At 45.1% G+C, this 17,962-nt stretch overlaps 1 protein-coding gene across 1 annotated transcript; it reads left to right on the top strand.

The window, feature by feature from the left end:
* Positions 1–17: 17 nt before the first annotated feature.
* Positions 18–17,502, top strand: CLCN6 (chloride voltage-gated channel 6). The gene is made up of 23 exons (XM_059487388.1): positions 18–113; positions 869–928; positions 1,951–2,016; positions 2,516–2,581; positions 3,239–3,305; positions 3,692–3,798; positions 4,026–4,152; positions 4,717–4,784; positions 4,881–4,939; positions 5,562–5,694; positions 6,080–6,193; positions 6,439–6,605; positions 7,462–7,588; positions 7,949–8,075; positions 8,297–8,450; positions 8,545–8,704; positions 8,830–8,936; positions 9,574–9,760; positions 10,185–10,342; positions 11,092–11,248; positions 11,919–12,026; positions 12,400–12,525; positions 14,453–17,502. Exons 1-23 carry the CDS (start codon positions 36–38, stop codon positions 14,531–14,533), a joined length of 2,604 nt encoding a protein of 867 aa, XP_059343371.1. The 5' UTR covers positions 18–35; the 3' UTR covers positions 14,534–17,502.
* The last annotated feature ends 460 nt before the right edge of the window (positions 17,503–17,962 follow it).

Below are 17,962 nucleotides of genomic sequence, written 5' to 3'. Positions count from 1 at the left end.
GCGCGGGGCGGGCGGGGCGCGGTCGGCGGCGGAAGATGGCGCGGTGCGGGTGCGGGGCCGGGCTGTGCTGCTGCTGCTGCGGCGAGCGGGAGAGCCGCACCCCCGAGGAGCTGGTACGGCCGCCGTCCCGCCCTGCCCTGCCCCAGCTGCTCCCCGATTCCCCCCCCGGACCCGTGCGTGCTGGCGGAGCCCCATCACCCCCGGTCTCGGCCCGGCCCCGCCCGGCTTGGGCAGCGCCTGGGGGTGGGCGGGCAGGCGGGGAGCGGTGCTGGAGTGCGGGCCCCACGCCTCAGGGCCCGGTGTCGCCAGCTCAGGGTGCTGCTCCTGGGCCAGTCTCTGATCCGATTCTCGTCCCGGTGCCACAGCCCATTCCCGCCCGTTCTGCTGCCGGGCCTGGTGCTTCCCCGCCTGTGCCGGAGCCCCGCGCTGTCCGCTTCCCTACCCGACCCCGCATTCTTTGTCTGGGCCTCGCGTCCCAGCGCCTGGAGCCGCTGCCCCTCGCAGCCCTAACGGGGAGTGGTCCTGGCAGCGCTCTCTCTGTCTCTGGCACTGCAGAGTGCTCTCTGCAAAATTGTTGCCCTGTGCTCCCCTGTACCCCGTTGCTGTGAATGAAACGGGATGTGGGTTAGAACTTTACTCCCGGGAGCTCCTGTATAGAAATAATGTGTGTTTGGCTGAGGGACAAGCTGTAAGGTAAGACCCTTTAGCGTTACCACAATGTAAGTGGTGGTTTGGTAATCCACACTCTCAATTTATAAGCAGCAATGGTATAGGGATTCTGCAGTTTGGCTTTGCTACCAGTGTTCATGAACAGCTGTGGGTGCATTCGTTCCCTTCATGATTTTCATTTCCTGCATTTGTTTTGCAGACGATCCTAGGAGAAACTCGTGAAGAGGAGGATGAGATCCTTCCACGCAAAGACTATGAGGTGGGGAATTTACTAATCTGATATTAATGTGATAAGAGCTGCAGACAGGTTTTGATCTGTTTGAGTTTGTAATGGGGTAGATGCTCAGTATGGATCATTTGGTTGCATTGGCATCAGCAGAAATACTGAGAATTGCTGTGCTTGCAAAGATCTGTTCCTCATCTTTGTATGTTTCTGGGATAAAGCTCTGTGAGTAGGTTGAATATTTGCTCTCAAGTCAGACTCTTGCTGAGAAAACTCATTTTCAGAGCCGGGTGCATTTTCCCACGTCTTCAGTGTGAGATTTATAGGCTCTGGTGGCCTTGTTTTCTGGTGACTATAGAAAGTATCTGTAGATACATAGTCACAGTTGCCTTTCTGCTGTCTGTGTTGTCATGCTGGCTCACAGCAGATCTTCCCATACATCAGATTCTGCTGCTTACAGGAGGCTTTTGCTTTTTGCATCACTGTCTGGTGGCCCTGAAGTATTTAGAACAGCTGCTGTCAGTATGGGTGTCACCAGCCCAGCCTGTTACAGCTTGGCCTGAAAAGGTGAAGATGTGCATAGAACTAGTGGAGCTTTGTGAATGTGAGTGTGAAACTTCTTGCTGTGATAAACTGAAGAATTTATATGGTTCATCTGCACAGGAGTTCCTAGCTAGTGTTCTTGTTCCAGTGAGAGGGTGAATATAAAGATCCAGTGTTATCCCCTGCACTGTCAAAGTGGAGACACATAAAGAAGTCAAAAATTGTACAATGTGACTTCTCCAATATAAAGATGTATAAATCAGTTGTACTTCTGTTTGTTTCACTGTCTCTCTCAGCTTGAGCAGTGAAATTGTTCTTTCTCTTTGTGATTTTCAGGGTCTGACTGATCTAAATATTTAAATTGTTTCCAGGAGTATTTTCTCCTCCTGTTGTTTGCAGAATCTACTGTGGGGGTAGCAATGACTTCTGTAGTATTTAATAAGGTCTTCTAGACATAATTTTTTTTCACAACCTGTTGCAGCTGATTCTCCTGAATTGACCTTTTTGCATTTCAGAGCTTGGATTATGATCGCTGTATCAATGACCCGTACTTGGAAATTTTGGAAAGCATGGACAACAAGGTAGGACCTTGTTCTTTTATAAGCTAAAACTGTGGAAATTGTCCAGAGCAACTGTGGATTGGAAGTGTTCAAAAGCTTTTTGTATGTGGCATTGACCAGCCTGGAAGGAGAAGGTGTGCCTGTCCATGGCAGGGGGGTGGAATGAGATGAGCTTTAAAGTCCCTTCCAACCCAGATCAGCAGGAAATTTGATGGGTTTTTTCCTTATTTATGACTGAAATTCTACATGTTCTCCTGGTTTCTCTATTGCAGAAAAAAAAAAAAAAAAAAAAAAAGGAGATTATAGCTCCCAGCATCTCTTGTGATCCTCAGTTTTAAAGTGAGCAAGATGTTGAGTCTTTCAGTTCCTTATTTTCAATTTGCTGTTGTCACAACACAATCTTCTGTTCGTTTATCCCTCTGGCTGTTGAGCTGTGGAGCCTAAACCCACCTTCCAGAAAATCCCTGTTTCTGTGTTGCTTTTATTTTACTTTTTTTTTTTTAATCCTCTTTCCAAACAGAAAGCCCAGAGATATGAAGCAGTGAAGTGGGTGCTGGTTTTTGCTATTGGAGTCTGTACAGGACTGGTAAGTATCATGCTGTTTGGGAAATGAGGAAAATTCAGGAGACTAAGCAGGAATCATTTAGAAGCCAATGGCTAAGGAGTAAAATTAAGAGGAACCATTCTCTTTCATGGTGACTAGAATTTAGTAGATGGAATTGTCTTCTGGGAACTATAGCATGTTGTTATTGGCTGTTTTTCAGGAAGCCTTTTTTTTCTTTCACAACTTGCTGGGTTTTCTTTGTAAAGTAGTCTGGCAAATCCTTTAATTCTGCATGCAGGAAAACTTTTCCAAAGCAAACAACTTAGTAAAAAAGGATGACAGTTAATGGCTGAAATGTGAAAATCAGCTCAGCTGACTGTATACCTCAATTAAATACCAGTTTTCTTCTGTAGCCTTAAGTATGTTGAGGGTGTTAAAAATGGTGCCAGATTAGTACTTTAATGGGAAATAATCAGGTGCAGAAGTGAATCTCTTCAGGAATAATGCTAGGATGGCTCTGTCCCAGTGAGAGAGAGGGAAGAAATCTGAGTTTTCAAAGCTGCTTTACTCTAAATTATGCCTTTGTCTTCTTCATTTTCTCTTCTCCCCTGTGTACATATTTCTGGTAGGACTAACTAGAGGGTGGTCTTAATTTGTATGTAGAAATTACTGATGGAGATTCTGTCTTCTTTTTCCCAGGTGGGCCTCTTTGTAGATTTCTTCGTGAGACTCTTTACCCAGCTCAAGTTTCAGGTGGTACAAAGCTGTATCTTTTGCCTTGGACCTTGCTAGACTCAAGTGACCTTTTCCTTTCTGTTCCCATGTTTTGCTCAGAACAGCTGAACTTTCACAATTTTGCCATTGGGCATGTTGTTCATAATTAGGCAAGTTTTCAACTTGCTTATGTAATTCAGCCCTTGAAACCAAGAAGCGTTTCCAGTGTCGGGTACATAAGCAGAGACTGAAAGAATGAGTAGTTTCCCTTCTTCCTAATTCAGTGCTGAGCTTTGAAAACGAAGCCTGGCTTCCTGACAGGATTAGGCTGGATTAGGAAGCGCAGGCTTGGTTTTTGAGGCCAGTGGGAGGCTCAGGTATTACCAAGTGGTTGTGTGTTGGTGTGGGGAATGTTGTTTTCCTTGACCATCCCTGCAGCGGTGGAGGAGTGCACTGAGAAAGGCTGCCTTGCCCTGTCCTTGTTGGAGCTGCTGGGGTTCAACCTGACCTTTGTTTTCCTTGCCAGTCTTCTGGTCCTGATCCAAGTAAGCCTTTGGTCCATTGCTGCTCCTTACACAACCTTCCTTTCCTCTCACACATGTCCTTGATATGAAATATCCTTGCTAGAAACATTTTCTGCCCCAAAGCATCAAATTACCTTCACAGTTCTATTTCATTTAGCTAAGCAGGGTCTCTTGGTCCCTTGCTCGCTGATAAAAGTTGGCCAGGTACGAAATCAGTGCACCATAGTGCCAGTGTTTCTTTTCTGCAGCCTGTAGCAGCTGGGTCAGGAATTCCTGAAATTAAGTGCTACCTCAATGGAGTGAAGGTTCCCGGGGTTGTGCGCCTGCGGACCGTGCTGTGCAAAGCTACAGGAGTGCTCTTCAGCGTGGCAGGAGGTAAGGAGGGCTCTGCTGTGCTGTGCTTGTTGGGTGAAGGAGTCACTGAAGGGGAAAAAAATGTTTTCTCTGCTTCTATAGGGCACAGAAGGCCCTGCCTTTCCAGTAAAATCATTCTGGTGATTTGGAGCAGAGTCATGAGTCCTGAGTGCATTTAGAGAGTAGAGAATAAACAGAAGGATCAGGACTATGAGGGGAAACAGGTGATTTTCTGAGTGGGCTAATGACATGTGACTCTTTGGGGCAGAATCCAAGAAAAGAGACCTGAGAATGTTCCAGGAGCAGCCTGAGGGCAGAAGAGCAGAAAAACCTGGAGAGTTCAGAGTCCTTGTACAGTTGTTTTTCAGTTATTTCACCCACTTAGAGTGCAGAATTTGTGCAAGTCTTTGCATTTGGGGTTGTTGAGTGAGCAGGAGGTCAGCACCTCCCTGTGAGGAGCTCCAGGCTTGGCACAGAGAGATGTGCCATGGCATGGGAGTGCTGAGCTGATCTCTTCTGACTTTGTCAGCAAGGGAGGGTGGCAGTGGGGAAAGTGCATTCCCTCAATAAACTCTGTTTTTCCAGGTCTTTTTGTCGGGAAGGAGGGGCCCATGATTCACAGTGGTGCTGTTGTGGGTGCAGGCTTGCCACAGGTTAGTGCTGGCCTGAGCCACGCTCCTGGTCACGCCACTGTTTTGTAAGAGTAAGTTCCCATCTCCTGTGTTTCTAAATCTTTACTTTGTTTGTAGTTCCAGAGCATCTCTTTGAGGAAGATCCAATTTAACTTTCCCTATTTCTGCAGTGACAGGTACTGTACCCAGGATGTGGAGGAGGGGACAGGAGGATGAGTGAGCTGACTTCCTTGGGAGAAGGGTGGTGGGCTGGGGTGAACCACTCAGTTGTTTTATCAGTTTCTTTCTAGAGTCCTGCAGTTTCATTCTGCAGCAAGACAACACCAGGGTGTCACTCTTCCAAGCTGCTCTGGTCTTCCTGTTCATAGATGTTCTCTTGTGCTGCTCAGCAGATCTCTACCCATCTCAAACCTTTAATGTGGGTGGTTGAAGGCTCACCCCTTATGATTAGCATATACTACAGAGAAGGCTACTTCTCTGAATGTGAACAAATTCTTGCCCTTTTGTTTCTGTAATTGTTTCAAGTGATGCTGGAGTCCATGGTTTGGGATGGTTCCTCACATACTGGGCAGTTGTGTAGTAGCAGAATTCTGCTCTGTGTTTGTGCTCTACAGAAAGAGCACAATGCTGCAGCTTAATGAGCAAATGGTGGTGTCTGCCATGGCCAGCTTTTGTCCCAACTCTCATCCTGAATCTCTGGGATATTCCATAAATGGGGATGATCCCTTATTTTGCAGAACCTAAGCATCTCCAGAGCTCTAATTTGCTAAACTGAGGTTGTTTTTCTCTTCATTTCAGGGATAAAAGGGATTTTGTATCTGCTGGAGCAGCTGCAGGGGTTGCAGCTGCCTTTGGAGCACCAATTGGAGGCACTCTTTTTAGTTTGGAGGAAGGTTCCTCCTTCTGGAACCAGGGACTTACATGGAAAGTGGTGAGTGGTGATTGTGACTCTTTCTGTGTGCCTTGAGAAGAGGGCTCCCCTTGGTAGGGCTTATCCATGAGGACATTCTGATTATCCTGCCTCTTCCTGAACTGTCTTTGCAGGAGGAAGGTTGCCTGATCTATCATTAGTCCAGAACTACTACAGATCAAGGGCAGAGATGAGCCTGGTGTTATCTGGAACTGTGGGACAGCTCTAGGCAGCAGCTTTAGTGTACCTGGCAGAGTGGGCTTTTGTGCCTGGGCTCTCTGCAGTCTGATCCCTCCACAGTCAGTTCCTTTGCCCAAGTAGAGGTCTCAAGGAAGAGCTGACTGTACCAATCTTAATTTTGGGAACCTTTGCTTCCCCCTTCCCCTTTTTTTTTTTTGTTCCACAGCTTTTCTGTTCCATGGCTGCCACTTTCACCTTGAATTTTTTCCGCTCTGGGATTCAGTTTGGAAGCTGGGGGTCTTTCCAGCTCCCTGGGCTGCTGAACTTTGGGGAGTTTAAGGTAAGATTTACTCTTATTTCCCCACTCTCCAGTCTCTTCTTAGCCCTGTGCTTCTGTCTGTTAGTTTGGAGGTTTTTTTTTGACACATGCTTGTATTTCAAGGCCCTTTATGTTTAGCTGCAATACATTGATAATTGTCACCCTTTGATTTTAGCTACTCAAAGTCTTTAGGTGTGGAGACAGAAATGTTGGTGGGAAATTCCAGCAACTACTGTAATCCTTTTTTTGTACACTTTTCTGCACAGTGCTCTGAGTCTGATAAGAAATGCCACCTCTGGACAGCTGTGGACCTGGGCTTCTTCATTCTGATGGGGATTGTGGGAGGCCTTCTTGGAGCCACCTTTAACTGCCTGAACAAGAGGCTTGCCAAGTACCGCATGCGCAATGTGCACCCCAAGCCAAAGCTGGTCAGGTATGTGTGCCCTCTCCAGTTTGTGCAGGCATCTCTGCTCCCAGAGCAAAAGCATCAGTCTAGAAGACCCTTTGAGTAGGATTGGAGCAAATCTCAGCCTGGTTGTTTTAAAAATCACTAAATGAATCCTCCATAGAACTTAGAAGTGAACACCAGAAAGCAAATGTTACAGTCCCTGTAATTTTTGATGACTTTGGTGGTACAGAGAGAATTGCAATCCTTCTTATAAGGGCAGTGGAGGAAGCTCTTTGTCATAAAGGCTGAACAAACCAGAGCTTTGTCTCCATGCAGGATTTTTTTGTGTCCTTGTCAAAATTGATGTGGATGAAATAGCTGATCTCACTCTTTAAAATCATATTGATTAATTAAATTCACAATATGTGTGTTGTTTAGAGAGGGAACTTCTGTGTTATTCTGAAAGTAGCTGTTGGTTTGCTCTGGACAGCTCCTCAACACAAAGCCCAGGTTTAAAGAGGAAAACAAGTGTATTTCAGCAGTTAGAAAAGAGATTGAGAGACTGTGCATCATCCTGCCCAGTCCTATCTATGCTTTTACCCTGTAAGGATGTACAGAACATTGTTTCCATATGAACAGCCTCATTACTGAACCCTGGGGCTTTTCATGTGTGACTGCTGTGTTCTCTGGGCTTCTTTTTGGGGCAACCAGTTAAAAAGGGGAGCTAAGGCAATCCCTGGGAACCAAGTCAAAATTCAACTTGATTTGCAGTGTCCCTTGTTCTGATGCTAAGCTGTGGTGACTGTTGCTTCTTGCAGCTTTATCAAATCATCTGCAGAACTGGGACTAGGTTACAGTGCTGAGTGTGGCTTCAGTGCATGGTCTCTGTTGTGTCTTTCAGAGTCTTGGAGAGCTTGCTTGTGTCATTGACCACCACTGTCATGGTCTTTGTGGCCTCCATGGTTCTGGGGGAATGCCGGCAGATATCTTCCAGCAGGCACGGCGGCAATGACAGCCTGAGCCTGCAGGTGAGGGGTTCTTATGTGAATATTATATTCCCTGTCATGTTGTTCACCCTGCAGAGAAGCACAGGCATGCAGTGAGCTTTTGACAGCATGCAGTACATAATAGAGCTGCAGTGAGAGCCCATGGAGGGTTGCAGGAGCTGTGGGTAATAATGAAACCTACACTGTGCTTTTGTACAAACAACTCAGGCTCTGAGTCAAGGAGCACATTGATGTTGTAGGCCCCATTTCTGCTATTGATGTTTGGTTTGAACTTCCCAAAGCATGGCTAACAGTAACAGAAGTGTTATTTCCATTCTCCCCAAAGGCTAATGCAGGAGACAGTGAATTTTAACTCTTTGTGTCTTTTGTGTTCTGCATTAGGATATATCAGAGGATGTCAATTCAAGCATCAAAACTTTTTTTTGCCCAAATGAAACCTACAATGACATGGCCACGCTCTTCTTCAACCCTCAGGAGTCAGCTATCCTGCAGCTCTTCCACCAGGATGGTAAGTAGTTACAAGACTGCCTCATCCCACACTTAAGCTTCAGAGCTTCATCTTAGCTGGAGCAGCACCACAAGGCTATCAGCATCTTCAGGCCTTCATGGCTCTGGAGGACTGCTAGTAAAACTGGTGAAAGTCTCTTTGATGGGAAGAAAAACCTGTTTTTCCTCTCTTTTCACTTACTCATTGTCTGCACGTGTGTCATGATTCTTCTTGTGTTGCAGGTACTTTCAGCCCAGTCACCCTATCCCTGTTCTTCCTTCTCTATTTCTTACTCTCCTGCTGGACATATGGGATCTCTGTGCCCAGTGGTCTGTTTGTACCATCACTGCTTTGTGGGGCTGCCTTCGGACGCCTGGTCGCCAACCTCCTCAAAAGGTGCATCAAGTGTGCGTGTGAGGGACATGCTGCAGGTGCACCATGAGCTCTCAGGCAGGTCTTTCTAATCTGAGGGCTCTGTGCTTTGCTCTAGTTACATTGGTCTGGATCACATCTACTCAGGAACCTTTGCACTGATTGGGGCAGCAGCATTCCTGGGAGGAGTGGTGCGCATGACCATCAGCCTGACTGTCATCCTCATTGAGTCCACCAATGAGATCACCTATGGGCTCCCCATAATGATCACCCTCATGGTGAGTGCAGGACCAGCAGTTCTGGCTTTTTGCAGAATGCTTGGCTGTGAATCTTTTTTACTTTCAGGGCTGTCATAAGTTGCACTTGGAACAGCGACTCAGTAGACCTCGTGTTTGCTATGCAGGTAGCCAAGTGGACAGGAGACTTTTTCAACAAAGGCATCTATGACATCCATGTGAACTTGAGAGGAGTGCCTCTTCTGGAGTGGGAAACCGGGATGGAAATGGATAAGTAAGGCTGCTCCTCTTGGCCAGGCTGTGGGTTAAGAGTTTGTGGTGGGGATTCTTGCTCAGAAATGCGTTAATGCAGGGGGCTGATGTTTCATCTTCAACCAACTTGGTTGCTCTGAGGAGCTGCTGTGAAAGGAGTTGTGCACCAGGCCTGCAGCAGGAAAGAGATGCTGAAGCCCTTTCTGAGGGGATGGATGGATGGATGGATGGATGGATGGATGGATGGATGGATGGATGGATGGATGGATGGATGGAAGGAAGGAAGGAAATCTGCAGGGTGGGTTTGGGAAGTTCAGCAAATGCTTTGTGAAAACATTCCATTGGACTTCTTGTGGAACGTCATCCTCTTCCCACCTGTTGTGTCTTCCCAGTAGTGTTTAGAAACTTTATTTGTAAGTTAGAACATTCTACCTTTCCTTTCATTGATACAATGTTATGTTATAAAAAGAATAATTAAAAAATCAGGTGTACCATCACTGCCGATACCACATTGAAGGTGAGCACACAGGTAAAAGGAGCCAGCAGAGTTTAACTGCAGCAGACTCCTTCAGGACCTTGTTTAAGGACTGGTTTGTTCATCACCAGCCTTCTGTCACTGATGTGATTCATGCAGCAGTCTTGGATTTCTGTTTCTTCAGGCTACAAGCCAGTGACATCATGGAGCCCAACCTGACATACGTGTACCCCCACACCCGGATCCAGTCCCTTGTCAGCATCCTGCGCACCACTGTCCACCATGCCTTCCCTGTGGTGACAGAGAACAGGGGCAATGAGAGGGAGTTCATGAAGGGAAATCAGCTGATCAGTAACAACATCAAATTCAAGGTAAAAGCTTGCTTGTTTGATAGGTTGAAGAGTAGAGAGCTTTGTTTTGCGTTCAGAATGGCCTTGCTTTAGCTATTTAAGGTTTGGGGCAGAATTTGGGTCAGAGATAAGCACCTACTGCAATAGGAAATTTTTAAGAGCTCCATTTCATTCTATTGTCTGGGTTATGGTAGAGACAAAAGAGTGGTCTGCATTCCTAGAGGCAAAAGTTAAGAGGAAGAAGTAATCTGTGTAGCACAGACATGGAAACATTTGAATTTGTTACCAAATTGCGCAGTCCTGTTGGCTATTCTTGTAAGTCCTGCAGCAGCAGTGAATGAACATGTTATGTAGTGGCACAAAGCAATGATTAGTAGTTCATAGTCACTCTTGGATAACTGTTGGCTTGCTTAGTGAGTGTCTGAAAACTGTTTGTTGTATGCAGAAATCCAGCATCCTCACCCGGGCTGGAGAGCAGCGCAAGCGGAGCCAGTCCATGAAGTCGTACCCTTCGAGTGAGCTGCGTAACATGTGCGATGAGCACATAGCAACAGAGGAGCCTCCTGAAAAAGAGGATCTGCTGCAACAGATGCTGGAGAGAAGGTGAGGTCCTGGTGGGCACAAATGTACAGAAGTATGGTTTTTCCATATGTTGAGGTGTGTTGTAAAGAATGTTTCATATGTCAGTGGAAACAGTATCCGTGTTTTAGAGGTGATTTGTCAGGTCTCAGGAACCAGTACTATGTCTCACACCTGTGACCAAGTCCCAAGCAAGTGGGTTATGTCCAGCTTCTTAAATTTACTTCAAACACTTACACAGACATATTTGCTTGAGGATAAAGTATCTGGGAAGATTTCTGTAGAAATCAATGTCCTCTTATCTGCAAAAATGTGATAGCTCTGGAGAGCTCCCTTATCCCAGCTAATGACCTGGTGCTGTGATACTGATCCCACCTTTCTGGTAACTGGGCTGAGTCACCAGGCTTATGTTGCTGTTACTCCCAAGTAGAAGCCCAGTCTAGTGAATAATTTTCTACATGAGAGATTGTGACTTTCATGAATGGCATCCTGACCCAAATATTTTGCCAGATGCTTCAGCTTTTATTAGAATCTGAGTAATTTGGAACTGAAAATTGCTTTAATAGCAAGTCATGTGAAATTGAGTTAGGAGACTGTCCCACATAATGGCTCTTGACCTCTCTCCCCTCTATTTTTTTTTTTCTGAAGTGTTGCTTGTCCCTAACAAGAGTCCCTGAAATATTCAGGGGAAGGTTGCAAAGAGCTGAAACAGCTGCTCTTTAGGGAGCTGGGCTATGTGAACCTTGTAACACATGGTGTTAAATCCATCACAGATACACTCCTTACCCCAATCTGTACCCTGACCAGTCTCCCAGTGAGGAGTGGACCATGGAGGAACGCTTCAGACCCCTGACCTTCCATGGCTTGATCCTGCGCTCACAGCTGGTCACCCTCCTTGACAGGGGGGTTTGCTACTCTGAGAGCCAGTCGGTGAGTCCTCCTCTTCAGAAATGGCAGCAGACACATCCCTGCCTTCTCAGGAGGTTGGGAACAATCTTCATGGGCTGCCAAAAAGAATATATCTACTTTTACACTTTAAGGAATGCATGTGTGTTTTTAAAGTTGCAGACGGGTAATGTGAATTCTCCCTTGCAGCTCTTAAAGGAAGTTGAAAATATCCCCAGGGAAAGGATAGCCACTGTTAAAAAAAAATTCATCCAACAGACCTGTTTGTTGCATAAAGCTGTGGAGAATATATGATATGAATATAAGGCATAAAGATATGCAGAACTGGAGAACAGAGGGCAGATATTAAATGCAAATAGAGCATCCAGCAGTATATACTTCGTGTTTCACTGCTGTGTGTTGAGGTCCTAGCAGAAAAATGTCAGCTGTGTCACTGAGATCAGGCCCAGCTCCCACAAGACTGGTTTCCTGCTGTCCTCCAGTGTCAGGTATAGATTTGTCAGAGGTTGGGTAGCTGTTCTCTCTCAGCTGAAGGCCTGCATAGGTTTGGGTAACAGCACCTCTGCAGAATGTGGGTGTGGGAGGAGAAGGAGATCTGGGGGAGCAATTAGGAGGCATGGTTTGCTGTGCTTGCAGCCCCTGTGTAATCTGGAATGGTGACACCTGGGCTCAGTGGGGTTTATTTTGATTGCAGAGTGCAAGTCAGCCTCGTCTGTCCCACGCAGAGATGTTGGAGGATTATCCCCACTACCCAGATATCCATGATCTGGACCTCACATTGCTGAACCCTCGTATGATAGTGGTAAGATAAGCACTGCAGTGTGACAATCCCTCCTCAGATATATTTACAACTGTCCAAAGCCTTTAAAAAACATTGAGGACATGTTTTAATATATTCTTTGGTGCAGTGACTAACATCCTGTGCTCCTCAAGCACTCAGCCTTCTCTGCATGTGGAAACCCCCTGCTATGAGGTACCAGCATCCATTGGTGCCTGTCCAGTTTAATTTCTCAACAAACCAAATGTCATATTTGTGCAGAAATAGAAGATGACCACAGTCAAATACTCTGTCCAGGCATCAGTGCCATGGAGGATTTGTAGGAGCTGCATGTTAGTGATTCCCAGAGACATTGAAAATGCCTCTTGTAAATAACATGATTGCTTTTCTTTCTTAGGATGTCACCCCATACATGAACCCATCACCCTTTACTGTCTCTCCAAATACTCATGTGTCACAAGTCTTCAACCTGTTCAGGACAATGGGACTCAGGCATTTACCAGTTGTGAATGCAGTTGGAGAGGTGAGTCCTTGGCTTGGCCTAGCTGAGCAAGGAACCCACAGTGTTTGTGTAATATTTTCCATCTCTGGGACAATAAAGATCTCTTTTAACATCAAACAGAAATGCTTTAAAGAGATCAGAATAGGATTTTTTTTAGGGCCCTGAATGCTTGATTACTGTGATTTTGTTGGCATCTTTTCTGTCCTAACCTGTTTCTCCTTTACCTGCAAGGAGCAGGACGTGAATCTCCTGTCTCAGGTGTGCAGCCTGTAGAAGCTGTCCCATTTTTCTGTCTGTTGAAAGGCCCTGAGCTCATCAGAGGCCACTAATTTGCCTTTCACAGCTTTATTTAAGAGCAAAAATTCCTTTTATGTTGGTGCAAGAGGTTTTTCTGTAGGAAGGGAGTTGTATTCTGTTTCTGCTCACAGGAGCAGCAAAGCAAAGGAGTGCTCAAATTGTGTGTGCTTGACTCACTGTCCCTTTGCCATCTACAGTGCTCAGAAACAGTCAGTAGATGTCAGCAACCTCCTATAACCACTGTGAGAAGCTGTTTCCCCTAAGCTGACCTGGTCTGTGTGAGGCAGCACTGCTTTTTGTGCCTCAAGGTTCCCACAGTTACTCTGCAGGGCCTGTGAGTTGCAAAGGAGATGTTAACTTATTCCATTTTAGTACAAGAGCAGCCTAGTTCTAAACTCTTTCCATGTGTAAAATCAGATGTTTCACCAGCTGAAATGTGTGTTTTGACTTTATCCACAGCAGGCTGGGAGAGGGTCCCTCTTGTCACCTGCCAGTGTGCCTTAGCTAGTCTTGACCAATTCTCTGTTTTGGTCTTTAGAGCTTCCTTGAATGTACCTGACAGGAGCTATCTGAAGTCATGCCATGTGGAATACCAGAAATGTCTTGAATGAAGCCCTGAAAGACAGCTTTGTTATTTCCAATTGCAGTTTTTACTTCCCAGAGGATTTTACATCCTTATGCTGTCTGACATGGAAAGGATTTCCCTTCCTAGGCACAGGGTCCTACTGGTGCCAGACACCACAGCAGGGGTCAAGATGTTTGTTTGAGTGTTGTTTTTTGGTTGTAAGTTGTTTGTTTGGGTACAGTTAAATCAGCATTCTTGCCTGAAGAGTAAGTGCTGGTAGAGGGAGGAATGTGATTTCTGTGAATTTCAACTTGAATCTGCTCTAACTCAGCTTTGGTCAAGAACTGCTCTCAGGTTTCCTCTTTTTGGGGTGTTGAAAAGAATGACCACTTGTGAAAAATGCCAATCATTTGTTGTTAAAATTTTTGAAGTTTAATAGTAATAAAATGGTTATAAAAAATAGTAATACAATTAGAATAATAATAATTTGGACAAATTGAATTAGGACAATATGAGACAATAAATACAAAGAGTTACAGACAGTCTGGGTACCTCTTTCTGGGCAAAATAAGCCCAAAAAAGGACCCACACTAACAGAGGATTAACCCTTAAAAGCAACAGCCTGTTGCATATTCATACACCTCATCCATGATGCATAAATTCCACTCAAACACAGGATTCTGTCTGGGCAGTGTCAACTTCTTCCGCTGAATCCTGACAGTGCCTTTGAGGCAGGAAGAAGTTCGTTTCTCCTGATAATGGGGCAACAAATTCTCTTTCTCTGAAAGATTCAGGTGTCCTGTGGCTGCTGTCTCACTGCAAGTCCTTTCTTTAAAAAAAGTATCCTACATAGCATAGTTCCTATTTTGACATTTTTTATAACCTAAAATTATATTTAACACACTACTTAAGAGAATTAATACAGCATAACTTTCTAACACAACACATATAATATTCATTTGAATATTTGTAAAAAGCCAATCATAAAATACATGCATTTTTCACACACTTTATTATGGATGTCTTTCAGTGGCACATCTCTGACGCAAACTTGTATCTTTTCTTCTTCTTTCCTTCCTGTTCAAGGTGGTTGGGATAATCACTCGGCACAACCTGACCCACGAATTCCTGCAGGCCAGACTGAGGCAGCACTATCAGACCATTTGATGCCCCTGCCCTTCTGTCAGTGTGGTTCCTCCCTCTCCAAGCTGGCACACATGCTCGCATCCTGCTTGGACCACACAAGGCCCAAGACCTCCCGTTTGGCTTCTCACGTGCATATCAAGCCTGGGGAACTGGAAAACATTTTGCTAGCCAGAGAATTAGAGGAGCTGCCTGAGCCCAGAGCTGTTGATTGGCCTCAGGCACTTGGTTTGACAACTCTTGATCCAGGTGTTTTCTTCCCCTGTCCCCCAGTTATCTCCTTCTGTCAGATGTTGTCCTGACACCACTGTGTGTTCTGACATTTTGTTTTGGGGTTTTCTGAAGAGCTGGAAAAAAGAACCATTTCCCTCCACTGTGTCCTGAGCAAAGAACTGCAGTGTCTTTCCCTTCCTCCTGTGTGACTCCCTTTTCTTCTTCCTCCCTTGTTCCTGCAACTGTTGCCTTATTTGTGTGAGAAGGGAGTTACTGTCACCACTGAGAGGAGATACTGAAGTTTGCAGATATCAGATAGCAGCTGCTCTAGAGGATGGTTTCTTGCAAAAGCAATTTTAAAAAATCCAGCGTTTTGGAAATGCACCTGTCTTTGCAAGTGTTCCCCTTTGCCCATATTTTTTCACTCTGGTTTCATTTGTTCTTTATTTCTCTCCTTCTTTCATGGGGAAATGTTTCTGCTGTGATGTTTTTGACAGCAGATGACTTTTGAGAGCAGCTCAGCAGATTTGAAGTTCAAAATGGTTACACTAGGTTTATAAATATTTAATACATTTGTGAACATCTCAGAGAAAGGAGATCTCTTCCCTGTTAGCTGTTGCTGTTATCTCCCTGTAAGAGACTCTTCTAAGATGCTTGGTGGCACTCCACTTTGACATTTCTTGGGGTTTGTAGGCACTTTGTCCCTGCACTGCTCAAACAGTGAGAGCCTGGGGCACCTTTCCAGCTGGAGTCAGAGACCAGGGAACTCTACATCCTGAGAGCATGGAGAAGTGTTGCTTTGTGGAAGTGTTGCTTTGTGGAAGGAAATAGAGCTGATGGTCTCTGGGCTTGCTTGAATTATCTGTGTGTCATGAGAGGAGTTGCTGTAGTTCCAGGCTGCCATAAGGAGGGATGGTGGTGACTAAGGCAGGATCTCCTGCAGGTGTTAAGTGGGGCTGTCTGTGCTCTATAAATGCTTGGGATAATGTTTGCAACAATCTGTAAGGGTGAAATCAGCCCTCAGGAGCCAGTTGCAGCCAGTTGAGTGCTTTAGCAGGTACCATCCTGGCCAGCACCTGTATTGTTCCAGCAGGCACCTGCCCTGCTGAGTTCTGTGTGCAGATAACCCTCAGTGGGAAGCCAGTGCTGTGCCTCAGGGACTGCAGAGCTGATTGGCTTGATAAAGCACAGAGCATTCTCTCAGCCAAGATACATGGGGAATGTATTCCAGAAAAGCTTCTACACAGCCCCTGAGCTCTGCAGTTAACCCTTTGTCTGCCATAAGGAGCTGCCTGGGTGGGAACTGGGACAGAAGGCAGACTTTGTTGATTTTCTGTATTTCCTTGGAGCATAGGAGTGGGCATCAGGTTCTACCCTTGATTTGTGAGTTCTTTCCCTGTAAGTGGAGTGAGGATGTTTGTTCTGTCTGGATAGGATCTGCAGGTGTTGTCTGAAATGCCTGTGTTCCCTGAGCTCTGCTCCTACACTGAGCTGTCCCTGCAAACTTCCAGCACCCATTTGCACTCCCTGAAGCTGGGCTGTAGGTTTGAAATATGCTTTTGTTAGGCTACCTGATTTCATTCAAAGGATCTGGGTCATTAGGAATCACAGGAATCTTGGTTTTGTGGGATTTCAGATCACTTAGGTGGGATTGGCAATCCTGTACTGTTAGAACACCTGTCAAGAATGTCCTGTCTCCCCATGACAAATGTTGAGTGTGTGTGGAAGGGAAGGTTCCTTCTCTTCCTGCACATGAAGGCTCCTTGGGTTATTTGCCTTGAGCTGGTCCTGTTTTATTTCTGTGCACAAATGGCAGGGTGTTTTGCTGCAGGATGAATTTGTCATTGCTGCTGAGGCAAGAGTTGGGCAATCCAGACAAATCAGGCTGGAGAATCTTACCACGGTTTTTCTGGGCACCAGATGCTTCCCCATGACAAGGCACTTTGCCTTCAACCTGTTGGCAGCACTGTCTGCTCTGCCTGGGCATCTTATTCAAATGTTTCAGCTGAAAAACACCCTTTCATTCTTTCAGTAAAGACATTTTCAGTGAGGATGGTGGGTGACCCCTGTCAGCTGCTTTAAAGGGAAATTTCAGTGTGCAATACAGTACAATTACTGTTCTGTAGCCTGCAGAAAAGGAATGACAAGTTCACCTGACATTTGGAGATGCAGTATTTCCCTTCTGATGAGGACTGATGCCAAGGGGTTTGTGTTGAATCAGTCTTCTCACACTTCAGTTACTTAAATCCTTTCTTACAACACTCACTGCTTCTACCCTGGCTCTAGTTGCTAAGTGATTTACTGAGGAACTTATTCTAACATAGGTGCCAGGAACATTTTAACAGAGCAACACTAAGGGAAAAATAACCCAGAACTGGGTTAGTTCTGATGGCAAGGTTAGGGGGTTAGTCTGGGGCCTTCCTCCTTGCCTTGTGGTTTCCTGTGCAGTGTTAATTATGCAGTTTTGAATTATTAATTACTGTGAACCATTCCAATGGTATCAACTTACCTTTCCATTTGGTTTTTGTTTTGCACTGTTTTTTTGTTATGAAATTATGTAAGCTAATTCCATGGTGTGTGTATATAAATTGTATTTTTTTTATAATTTGTATGAATATATTTTTATTTGAACAATGGCACTTGGGAAGTATTCATGTAGCTGTAACATGTCTGAGAGTAAAATGTTTGTGTGTCTCCTTCAGCACTTTCAAGGCCTTTTGATGTTTCTAGTATTGTTTTATTTTTGCCCTTTATGATAATAAAAGCAGTAGAACATGGCAGCATCCAAGAGCATGATTTGAGGTAGTTGAGTTGTTGGTATTTATGAGCTGTCTGGATTTAGCAGTTTGTACAGAAGGTGCTCTTAAGAGAGGAATGGCTGTGATCCATCATCTTGTGACCACTGCAGTTCCACATTCTCACCTCAGCTCTTTCAAAGGAGGGAATTTGATAAGGATAAATTGTGCCCATTGTGCTGCTTTTCTTACCTGAGAACTCACCTTCCTCCCAGTAAGTTAATGAAGGAGGTTTAAACTACAGTGTGTCACCTCTTGTTTTACACTTGGCTTCTCCAGGGTATGAAGGATCTTAAAATATTCAAGATGAAATTATTTAGTTTATGCTTATCTTTCCTGCTTTGTCCTGCTGTCTGCCTTACAGAAAAGAATTAGTGACAATTTTTGAGCTTTCATTTAATTTTGGTTTACAGGCCAAAAATGTAAGTAGAGTCTTTGAGCTCTG

This window comes from Ammospiza nelsoni, chromosome 22 (genome assembly GCF_027579445.1).
Source record: "Ammospiza nelsoni isolate bAmmNel1 chromosome 22, bAmmNel1.pri, whole genome shotgun sequence".
NCBI classification, from domain to species: Eukaryota; Metazoa; Chordata; class Aves; order Passeriformes; family Passerellidae; genus Ammospiza; species Ammospiza nelsoni.
Note: the sequence above shows the minus strand (reverse complement) of the source record. Positions and strands in the feature narration are given on the sequence as shown.